The sequence below is a fragment of the Mirounga angustirostris genome, unplaced genomic scaffold (genome assembly GCF_029215605.1).
Source record: "Mirounga angustirostris isolate CCGP_5_RB_7025 unplaced genomic scaffold, mMirAng1.0.hap1 SCAF_15, whole genome shotgun sequence".
Lineage (NCBI taxonomy): Eukaryota > Metazoa > Chordata > Mammalia > Carnivora > Phocidae > Mirounga > Mirounga angustirostris.
Window position 1 is genome coordinate 5,066,462 of NW_026991723.1, and position 12,073 is coordinate 5,078,534.

The 12,073-nt window shown below is 44.2% G+C and overlaps 1 protein-coding gene across 3 annotated transcripts in view; it reads left to right on the plus strand.

Annotated features, from left to right (window-relative positions):
* LOC123850220 (contactin-associated protein-like 3) overlaps positions 1 to 12,073 on the plus strand; it is a 177,395-nt gene that overhangs the window by 129,840 nt on the left and 35,482 nt on the right. For 2 of the 3 annotated variants that reach the window (XM_064580022.1, XM_064580024.1), the window contains exons 13-14: positions 5,958 to 6,158; positions 9,753 to 9,909. In XM_064580022.1, the coding sequence (XP_064436092.1) occupies positions 5,958 to 6,158; positions 9,753 to 9,909 (358 nt within the window). The remainder of the gene's footprint in view (positions 1 to 5,957; positions 6,159 to 9,752; positions 9,910 to 12,073) is intronic. The other variant, XM_064580023.1, reaches the window with a different exon arrangement.

Genomic DNA, 12,073 nt, shown 5'->3' on the forward strand with positions numbered 1-12,073 from the left:
CAAGGAGTCATTTCAACTTGCAAGTCTTTTTAAAATTTTTTAATTAATTATATTTATTTTTTATTGGAGTATAACTTATAGTGTTATACTGGTTTCAAGTATATAGGGGTACAATATAATGATTGAATGGTTCTTTGCATGACTCAGTGCTTATCATGATAAGTATGCTCTTGATTCCCTTTATCTCCTTCACCCATCCCTCCCACCCAACTACCCTCTGGAAACCACCAGTTGGTTCTCTGTATTTAAGAGTCTTTGTCTCTTTTTTTTTCTTTATTTCTTATTCAAGTCTTCTTATTTAAGAAGTACATTTCATAGGACTCTACTTGCTGTACATAGTGATTCCTCTGATGGGATCTGGGCTAAGTCGGTTGGAAACCTTCTGGGAAGGACTCACCATCCTAGATGCCATGAAGAACATTCATGATTCATGGGGAGAGGTCAACATATCAATGTTGTTAGGAATTTGGAAGAAGTAGATTCCAGTCTTCATGGATGACTTTGAGGGGTTCAAGACTTCAGAGGAAAAGGTCACTGCAGAAGTGGTGGAAATAGCAAGCGAACCAGAATTAGAAGTGAAGCCTGAAGATGGGACTGCTGCCATCTCAGGATACAGCTTGAACAGATGAAGAGTTCCTGCTGAGGAATTAGCAAAGAAAGTGGTTTCTTGAGGTGGGATCTACTCCTGGTGAAGATGGTTGAAAAAACAAAGGATTTAGAATATTACATCAACTTAATTGATAGTTTGAAAGAAATTCTTCTGTGGGTAAAATGCTATCAAACAGCATCCCATGCTACAGAGATATCATTCATGAAAGGAAGAGTCAATCAATGTTACAAACTTCACTGTTGTCTTATTTTAAGAAACGGCCACAGCTGTCCTGACCTTCAGCAATCACCACCCTGATCAGTCAGCAGCCATCACCATCAAGGCAAGACCATCCAGCAGCAAAGCAGATTACAGCTTGCTAAGAGCTCAGATGATGGTTAGCATTTTTTAGCAATAAAGTATTTTTAATTAAGGTATGTACATTTTTTAGACATAATGGTATTGCACACTTAATATTGACTCCAGTATGGTGGAAACAGAACTATTATATGCAGTGGAAACCAAAAAGTTCTTCTGACTCACTGTCTTGCAGTATATGTTTTATTGTGGTGGTCTGGAACCGGACCTGCAATATCTCTGAGGTATCCCTGTATATATGAACACTTGTTGGAAATTTGTAAAAAAAAAAAAAAAAAGGCTCTGAGTGTGGGTTGGTGAGTTTATTTCATGAACACATGCACAGCTGGTACAGTATATATTTTTCTTTGCTTGGAAAGAGTCGTGATTTCGGTGTTCTCTGCTTTGCTCTTGAAAACTGAGATTGACAGTAAGCATGGCATCATCATATGTCATGCGTGGCAAGTTTTGTTTGAAAATAGTATCTCTTACAGAAAATTCTATAGTGTTGAAATGTTAGAATTTCTAAGAAAAAAAAAGAGAGAGAAAAGCTGCTCTTTGATGATTGTCATGCACCATGACCCTGCATCTTTTTATATTGGCTTTTGCCTGGAAAGAATCCTTCCTGCTCCCACTGAGGGGACATCATTCTGGCTGATCTCCTGCAGCTCCTAAAGGGAGTTCCGAAAGTAGGCATGCCCAGGGTGCGTGGGGACGCACAACTTCCTGAGCAGGTCCTGTCACTGCTCCCAACAGGGGAGAAAAGACACACGTTTTGGGAAATTTCATTTTCCTGCTCTCATCACCACAGCCCTGCCTGCGGATGGACAGGCAAATGGTCTCGAGGAACAATAAAAATACAACACTCAGATTGCAGCTCAGCCAGCAGCATGCCCAGTTAATTGCCTTGGCATCTGAAGATGGCCAGAACAATAGTTTTCAGTCTTTCGATGCCACCTGGTTCACTCTCCCCATTTACCAAGTATGGCATTGAAGGCTTAGAGAATTTTTTGACTTTTCCAAGAGCACAGATTATAACCTATATTCTCTCATTGACCATGACACAGTTCTCCGTCCATATCTAATTTTATAAGTGTATACATAATGTTCTCCCCGAGGAAATTATTCTGCTTTCTTGCTGTGTGGTGGGCTGAAATGTGAGGGGAGACGCTAATGACATTTCATGGTATTTGAGCATTTGGGAGGTGCCCGGTGTGGGGCCACGCACGTGTATCTCTTGCCTCAAGAGACTGTGAGTCGTGTTGAAGAAGTGTCCTTCCATGTTAAATAGCAGGTGCCTACACTAATGAATGAGCAGACACATAAAGCTGCATTTTGTGTGACCTATTAAGGGAAAAGATCATTCTCTGAAATCCCCAGAGAAGAAGGCTGTGAAGTAGCTACATTCTCTTGGGGGTTAGTAGTGTCTTAGAGCATTTTCTTGTGTGGAAAATATTAAAGTAAATCATGCAAAGCTCAAGGCTTCAGAACTGTTGACAAGAACGGCAGCCCTTCTAAGGGCCCTAATGCAAATATTGACTGGGAGGGACGCGAAGGCGTGGGGCTGAGACAGGACCACCTCTGGGCCTCTCCCGAGACCTGGAGGCTGCCTGCTTGGAGGAGTCATCCCTCCCCTCAGTGAAACACAGACATCTAATCCTCCCCGGCTCTGGTAGACAGACACCCTGGCAGGGCCAGAGCCTCCAAGACCTAGGGCAGGGGCAGATCGGAGCCCCCCATTGTCTTCCTCGGGGCCCCCACTGGACGTTCACAGCAGCCGCTTGGCCATCACCAGCCCCGTGTGCACATATGTGCACCTCAATGCCCGTGATCTAGTTCTATTCCCCCCGGAGTGTTTTCCTTTGAAAAACAGGAGACGGCTCAGGTGCATGAGGCACTCCGGAAAGGTCACGGACCTCAGCGGTCTTTGAGAACTTGACCTACTCAGAAAGCCCGGTGGCTCACACTGGATTGCTTGGAAATGCGTGGTGAAGTTGCATGGTTTCCTGAAGTTGAGCAAGGGGGTGTCCCTAGGCTTCCCTTCGTGTTCTGTGCGGCAGGAGGCCTCAGCCGAGTAACAGATGGCGGCCACCTGCTGTGGTGTTTCCCTCCGGAGAGTAACGCAGTGGAGTTCTGAGAAGCTTTGGGGCTGTACCTCTCAGGACGCGGTGTTCACGTCATCTTGGTGTCATCAGGCATCCCAGGACACCTGCTAGTCTTTGCATCCATCCGCCATCCTGTGTCACTGTGAGCGCACCTTTTCCACTGATTCCTCATCTGCACATGGGAGGTAACGGGTCCAATCGCCTCGCACGTTGCCTTCCTCCTCTCCTTTGAACTCGAGCACCCCTTTTCCATCAGAAGAGATGCAGGCAGCTGGCTTCATTCCCAAAGAGGTGGTGTTGGACCCAACTCAGACTTCATTTCAGGCATCTGTCAGAAAGGGGATTTTTGCCTTCCCTTTCCTCGAGATTAATTTCCAGCTCCTGAGTGACAGGCTGACCACCTAGACAGGCATCAAGTTTTTTGTGATGAAGTCTTTTTTTTCTTCTTTTTTCTCAGGGAGATGAAAATGAGCATAGCTGATATGCTTTGGAGTCATGTTTACCTGACTGTTAAAAATAAAGATGTGTTTCTTTTCCCCATTCAACCACCTGTTTTTCCCTCGAAGCCTCCTTGTATAGTTCAGAGATACGTTATACAGTGTAGGAAGGGTTGCAAATTGCAAAGTGGATATAATTCGGCAAAATACAGAGAAACTAGAGGGTGTCATATGATATGGTGAGTCAGTGTTATTTTTTTATATCCTGCTTACCAAACCAAACCGTCAAGTTAATTTAGGCTGATTTGCCTAAACGAGTGGTGGGCCGGGAGCACGGACAGCCTCCCTGCTCGTGTGCCGATGAAAAGCTCCACTGAGCTGGATGAGCACGACATGATGTGGTCTGATGCAACAGTTCAAAAATCTGTTTAAATTTTTCCCTCATTACAATTAATTTCCTCAGATCCCGTTTGTGCTTCATATTACAGTGAATAACAGCAAAGTATTTTTCCAGCACGCTGGTCACTTAAATTCCTTGGTCTGTCTCCTCATCCTTGAGAGCTTAGGTTATATTGCATCTCAAAGGTGCTTTCCCAGTTACAGTTCGGAAATCTATGAAAGTCCTACGTTATGGCACATCAGGGAAACCTAACCTGCCCTCGCTGGGGTCTTGGAAATGCTATATCCAGAAAGGGCAATCATTGAAATTTCTCTGTTTTTTCAAAAGGCAGCTTTGAGATTCTGTTCATGCTTTGCCTTCCCTCCACTTGAAAAGATTTTTCTGATTACATTTTAACCATGCAAGACCGTGAATCCATCACAGTGACCACTAGCCTGTATGAGCCACTCAAGTACAGCATTTTTCTTTGTACCATAAGCCATGAAAATAAATGATACACCAGCATTAGAATTGATGAACTCCCAAACAGAGCACATGGCTTCTCCATGGCTACGCTTACCCCGTTTTGTCTGAGGGAAGAAACCCTGACCGTGAATGTGAGTAGGTAATTGCAAAAAACAACACCAGGTCCATTTAAGTAATTTTCTGGGAAAATGTTGAAATATAAAATGTCTGGTGAAAACATGAGAGGGGGTGAGGAACCTGTGGGATTCAGGTTGCTATAGGAACACTCGCAGCCCCTTCAGTTGAGCAGAGAGAGGGGATGATCTATTAAGCCTTTTTTCCTAACTGACTATATGACTGCATTAATCATGCTGACTCACAGTCTCTTCCTGTTCCTGCTAGATTTGCATATTTGGTGATGTTTTTCATAGGCTTTGAGCTAGAGTTCTTTCCATGGCCCTTGGGGTTCTCTTCCCTGGATCTCTGGATGTAATCGATGCATGTGGGGTCTGTGAGCACCAATGTGGCTGTTAGATTTTTCCCAGGGCAGGACAGGGGAGGGGCTGGTGGGAAGTGCTCTGAGGGTTCCTGGTAGCATCATTTTGACTTTTTAACCTTGTTTAGGTATTAGCCATTGAAAGTGATAAGAACAAACCTCATGCGACTGTTTCAAGCCCCTATAATTTGGAAATATGTAGACTGATCATGTATGTACCAGATGCGTGTTACAGAGGAAGTTACGTGACTTGATGTTATAAATGTAGTTGAGTTAGGACAACATGAAGCCAGGCTTTTAGCCACTGAACCGTGGGCCTTTTACACTGTGGGAGGAGCTCTATTTGGGGGAAGGTAAAAGAAGGCTAGATGTGTCTCTTCTTGTTTTAAACATTGTGGAGTGCTCATTCATTGTTTTTAAATCTCTTTTAAAAAATATAGGTAATCAATATAACAGAAATATATCAGAATTTGCCAGCAGACATTTGTGTAGCTGTGGTTCCTGCCAGGAATGGTTATATTGGCTTCTCCAAGGCGCTGCATTATTTAGTGCTGGCCACTGAATGAGTTGCTGACACAAGATCAGTCAAATTTTTGTCAAAAATACTTATTTCCTATCATTTTGCATGATCACCTGAGCTGCTTATTCCTCCCGCGTGTCCCTTATGTATTTCTCTGATTACCAGAGGAAAAGATGCTCAGTCTGATGAGGAATATACATATTAAAAAAATGTATATATATATATATATATAGTGTATATATATATATATATATACACACACAATAAAAACTTAGTTTTGTTTTTACGGTAACGGAAAGAAATAAATTAAGGGACAAAAAGTTTTGTTTATAACTTTGAGTATTATAACACAGAATTTTAAGAATTGGCCCCCCTGAAATTGTTGGCTGCATTCAGGGTAAAACAAATTCCAATAAAGAGAGTCCCCATTATTAACAGTTTAACAATGTCCCTTATGTTGATTCCAATGTCAAAGAGACCTGATTGCTACAAACATAAAAACCTTAATTCAGATAAAAGTGGCTTCTGACTTTCACATTTATTTTTAATTGCTCCAACCTAGTCACAGTCTTTTTCTCCCCCCGCCCCTCCAACCCCATTTCTGCCCAGAAGACACCACCTGGACTTCAGTGCAGCACAATGGCTCCCACTTGGCCAGGGTCAAAAGCTTGAATGGAGAAAGCCCCCACCCCATGTTTCTCAAGTACACAGCCAGCATGGACCAGCTCCAAGCCATCATTGACCATGCGGACCACTGCCAACAGGAGCTGGCCTTCCACTGCAAGAAGTCAAGGCTTTCAACTGGCCACGGTGAGTAGTGGGAGTCATCAGCCATCGTGGGCTGCCGTGCCCGCAGGTGGCAGGGGCCTGCCACAGGTGCATGAGGACTCATGGCCATAACGCCCATGTCACAATCTGCAAGTTATAGAGATGCTTTTCCTCGGAGCGAAGAGCAAAGTCAATGTGTTGCTCCTTGCTCAAAGCTGTGAATGATCTATGAAGTCTCTTCCCAGACTCAAGTGGGCAACCGATCAATGAAAGCCTCTTTACGAGCACAAATGCTTGGTGCTCATCCACCATGAAGGGCGGCGACGCCTCAGGAATGTTTTATCTTAGAAAAGATGGCTGACATCACGCATGGCTTAGTTATCTGGAGGTGATTATTCCATGAGATTCTTTTCATGGACTGAATGTTATTAGTCTCTTGGGTGATTATTAACCAGGGAGCAATGTTGGTATCATGAAGCTCCTCTCAGACAACATACCTGCTGGTGGCTCATTTTTCATATCTATTCTATTCTTGAAAATTCTATTTTTGGTTTTGTATTTTCTTCCTTTGGAATACCTCATTTTGTCAGAACGTGCAACCCCGCTGCCCTCGTGACACTCTTTGGTTTTTGGGAGGCTGATCAGGCATCTGGGGAGTGGAGTGAGTGGAGGGCAGTAGTCAGGGTCCTCTGAGTTCAGGTTCCGAGCCTGTCGCTCAGCAGCCCTGGGATTCATCCCTCAGAGTCTTTAGCACTCAGACACTAACCTTGCCAGGACCTAATTGCACAACATTGATAAAATGCATGAAGCAAACGCTACTTATTTGCCTCTCTCTGATGTATTGAATGCATAGTTAGTGCTAGAGGGTTTAGTGCTTACTGTGAGTTGATTTCTGCCAAATAGATGACTGAGCTAAACTGGTATGTTCCCGGAGGAAGGAGAAAGCAGCCTCCAGGGGAGGAACTCGGTGCTACGGAATAATGTGGGTTGGGCTGTCGGACCAGGGAAAGGAGGCGAAGGCGGAGCAGTGTTGACACCAGCCGCTAGCGGGGTCAGAAAGCAAAACCACCCAGTGAACCCAGGAGCAAACTCGTGCATGCTGGCGTGTGGTCTGTCCCACAACCTGGACATACCGTGTGGGTCAGTAAAGAATCCCCACACGGAAGGCCATTGTCTCCCTCATTGATTTGCAAGTGATTCCTTGATTGTCTTCCTTCCCATAGCAATGTATAAAGCAGCAACAGAAGCAACAAAACCAAGTCTTTAGCTAGGGTTGGGGTAAAAGATGGAATGAGGAAAAGCTTTTAAACTTGTTAAACACCCGCTAAAGAGACAAAACGAGGGACTTCATTATTATGTGGGTTGCCCTGAGGAGGAGGTTGTGCATGAAGACATGACAGGATAGACCCAGCGGGCCTGCAGTGGGCTTGAGGTGGCTGCATTTCTTATATTCTGCTACTGGAGAATTTGTAGTACAAACCTCATTTAGACAGACTCAGTACAGACCTGTATAATTCCAGAAGCTCGTAATTCGGGTGCAGATGAGGTAGGCCTAAAAGAGCGTAGCCTAATATGCCTTAAAATGGTTGCACTAAATCGCGGTGCGTCATCGATAGACAGGAATGGGCGAGCGCAGCATGATGCTACCCTTGAGTGGGAGGAGTGGTAACAAGGAGCCTCCACCGGGAGCCTTCAGTAGAATGTCGCCGTGTGGAACCACGCCAGGTGGCTGCCGTGTGCGGAGCAGGGAGATTAAGAGTGTCATAGAGAGGACTGGAAATGGGAATGTCCGTCGAAATCCACTTTTTCCCCAAGAATTTCCTCGTGTTCAAATTCTCAGACGTTATCAGGGACCCAGGGTTAATCGTGAGAGGAGAGAATGCAGGGCTGGGGCCTCAGTGTCGCAGGCCCTGGGTTGCGTGGTTTCCCAGGAGGGCTGCTGGGGAGCGGTGGGGTCCGGCGGCCTTTTTCCTGCAGCAGCTGTTAGGTCTCTATGCTGTAGATGGTTTCAGGGGGATGTGGTTCTGCGGGGCTAAAGAGGGAGCTCAAGGACAGCAAGGGTTGATTCCAGGAGACTCTTCAGTCTCCATACTGTGAGCGCTAAGGTCTCTGAGGATTGTCGTTGTGGCCGGAGTGATGGACAGCCAACCAGGGGCTGAGGTGTTGGAGGCCAGGGAGCCCTGTTCCCTTTCCTTCCAGCCCCTTCTTCTTCTTCGTGTTGTTCTTAATGACTCCTTCTGCAAATTCTCTAGATCTCTCAGAGAAACCTTGAAAGGAGCCAAATGCATTCTGTACCTTTAACAACACTTGCTGGTTCTTACTCTATAGAGAAAATGAAAAATTCGGATGTAAACAAACAGTTGTGCATCTGTGTGCAATGATTTCTTCGCTCCTCCATCTATGAAAAGAATGAGTGTTGAATAATCACATGTTTAAAATGGTGTTTTGAAAAATATCCGTTTAAGTTGAAAAGATCTTCCACCCCCAGAGATAAGTTTTCAACACACTGAGAAAAAAAAAAAAAAAAAGAAAAGATTGCAGACCTTGATTTCTTGGTGCACATCTCACCCAGCAGGCCTGCGGTGGGCGGTAATGAATACAGCCTGTGTGTTTACCAGCTGGGAGGCTGTTGGCAGAAGGTGAAGTCTCATCGAACAGGGAGTGGTGGCCTGGAAGTTAGGGAGAAGGTGGGATGTGTGCCAGATGCCTGGTGGGGGCCGGGTGGGGACACCCTGAGGGTTTGAAGGAGAGAGCATGCTGAAATGGACGGGCATCTTTGCAGGCCGATTGATGGAGCTCACTTCCATTTCTCCTCCTGCTCTGATTCTCTGTTTATGAGGCACTGTTTCCCCGCACCCTCCGGAGGGCCCTGCCTCCTAATCAGCCTCACCCAGGTGCCCTGCACGTCTGCCCTGGGGTCTCAGCAGTGGCCACAGCCCTGCAGAGCTGAGGCGGCCTCCGGCCCTGTCGGTTAACTGTGGGTTGCCCTGAGGAGGAGGTTGTGCTGAAGAGTGAGCTCTCCTGGCCTCAGCTGTCCTGAGCCCAGGACCCACCTCAGTGGGTGAGGCTTGTCCGCACCATGTCTGTGGTTTCCAAATACAAAGCCAACCCATTCAGTACAAGAAGAAGCACATTCTTCCACGAGACTTTTAAGACATGACAGAATAGTACCAGTGGTTTCAGCTAATAGATAAGAAATCCATATTTTGCCTCAGAATATTACATTCTTCCCGTGGCATTTTAGGCTCTCAAACAGATTCTGGATTCAGGGTATAAACTTCTCCGGTTTTCTTTTTTTTTTTTTTTAAATGACAGTTCTTTGTTATGTTATGTCCAGATAAATGATGTGATTGGAGTCCTCAAGAGAAATATGTAAATATCATGCCTGAATGAGGTAGGGACGACTTGCTCATTTTCTAATAAAAGTAAAACATATGGTGAGAATGTAAGTCTTGATATGGAAATATTTTTTAAACAGTTGGAAGTCCTCTTAGAAATGATCCTGTTGCGGAGTTAACATCTGCTCATGTCTAAAATAGTCTCTATGTTTCAAATAAAGGGGAGTAAAGGACTATATTGGGGAGGCAGGCAGTGGGGGGCAAAGTAGGTGTCACCTTTCTCATACTTGTCTTTCAGATGGAACCCCAGTGAGCTGGTGGGTTGGAAGAACCAATGAAACACACACTTACTGGGGAGGTTCTCTGCCTGATGCTCAAAAATGTGCTTGTGGATTACAGGGGAACTGCCTTGATTCTCAATATTACTGCAACTGTGATGCTGACCGGAATGAATGGTGATTTCCATATAATTTCCCTGTGCAAACTGTAATTTGTTATTGCTTAAACTATGTGACTTAGGCAGACATTGGACGAGACAGTTCTATAAAGAGAACAGATTAAAGTATTCCCTAGCCAGTGCAAGGTATAAGCTTTGATGTGTACAATGTAATTAATCCAAAGCCTAAAGTGTTAAGGTAGCTATTTCTGTTTACCTGTGAATAACTAATCATGTCCATTTTATTTTTTTTCTAATAAGACAAAATAGGAATACCAGATTAATGTTTCCCATTCACTGAAAGTACAATTACCAGACTTTCCTACAGTTAAGTTTAACCCAATTGATAAATGACTGCCCCATGGCTGACCCAGGCTTGCTTGCTCACCTCCTTCACTGCTAGCTGCATTTTTAAATGGCCACATAGGGGAAATCAAACAAAGCCCGGAGTGCACAAAAGGGGATTATGGAACACAAACCTCTCCCTATTGCTGGAGGTCTCAGAAGGCTTCCAAACCCACAGAGAAGGTGGAAAGGGACAAGTCTTCCAGCTAGCACTCCAGGTAGCAAGAAATAACTCCCTGAAAACTCATGAGACCTGCCCTCATACATACTTGGAGTTCAAATTTACATGGTCCTTGAATTAAGTTAGTGTGGCCACAGGTTGGCAGCACCGATGGATCATCATAGAATTACACGACATTCTTGCTGGAGGCCCGGCCTCCCCTAGGATTCCTGCAGATAAAATGCCACCAAACATGAGCTCACAATCAGTGCTACACAGCCCCGGGGGACAGAAGTGGGAGGCAGAAGAATCCACAGAGTAAACGGATGCCTAAAAATCCCAGATCACGGATGCATTAAGAACATAAGGTAAAAGAAATACGTGAGCTGTTGGAAAAATAAGGCCTGGGATTGAAACATGAGAAAGCAATCAGATACCGTCGACAAAGGTGATCACGATTTCCAAAAGAACCAAACGGATGTTTAGAAATGAAAATCTTATCATTGAAATTTAAGACTTGTCAGATCAGATATTAGACACAAGTGATTAGAACACTGGTGAAATGGAAAATGTGTACAGATAAGTGGCAGGGACTCTAGCACAGAGAGACTTGCATGGGGGGAAGGAAAGCAGGGCAGGGAGGGGTGGTGTGGAGAAGGCCGAACAGGTGTCTGAGTCAAGTTTCAAAAGAGGAGATTGGCGATAATTAAGGGTGATAATGAATAGCTAAGAAATGACCAGATTTGAGAAAATACTGGGGTACCCAAGAGCATAAATAAAAGTAAATCCATCTGTAGACACGCCATGCTGAAACCAAGGAAGATTAAAGAGAATGGGAAAGGGGGCAGAGATGACCAAAAGATGCCAAAGCAAGGACCGTGGGAGCCAGCCAAGCTCAGCCCGTGGGCACGGGCACTCCCCTCGCTGTGCAGGAGTACAGTGACCGTCCGATCCCGAGTGTGTCCCCAGCCGAGATACAGTGAACACCCAGACAGACAGACACAGAAGAAATATACCACCAGCGGGCTCCGCAAGAGGAAGCTTCAAGAATGGTTTTCAGAATGAAAAGTAGGTGATCTTGTAAGAAGAGTGTCAGATGCAAGAAAAAATATTGAGGAAAGAATGTGTAAACTCAGAGGTCAAAAAAAATAAAAGAGGCAAATACTAGATACCAGTCACGTATCCCGGCATATATGGAATTGAAACAGGAGGAGACAATCAGATCCTACTAACAAAATGATTGTGATTGACAAAGGAACTAAAGCCATGTTTAGAAATAAAAACATGATTGAACTTTAAAACTTGTTTCATAGAAATTTGTTAGCATTAATTTGCTTACAGTGCATACGTTAAAATTTTAAGTGTAACCGCTAAAGAACAGCAACTATGCAATATTCAAATCAATAGAGGGAAGGAAGGAAAAAAATGGGATTTTGAAAACTTAATTAATTCAAAAGAAGGTAGGAAATAAAATTTTAAAAAGAAGAGGAAACAATGAGCAACAAAATAACAAAAGAACGTATGAGTAATCATGAATAGTAAATGTGACAAAAATAGCCATTTAAATCCAGATGGATCATTTTGAATTAAAAATAAGTATATCTTGTTTGTACACCTAGAAATGTTGAAAGCAAAATGCTAAATACAACCTACCAAGCAAATATGCACAGAAGTAAGT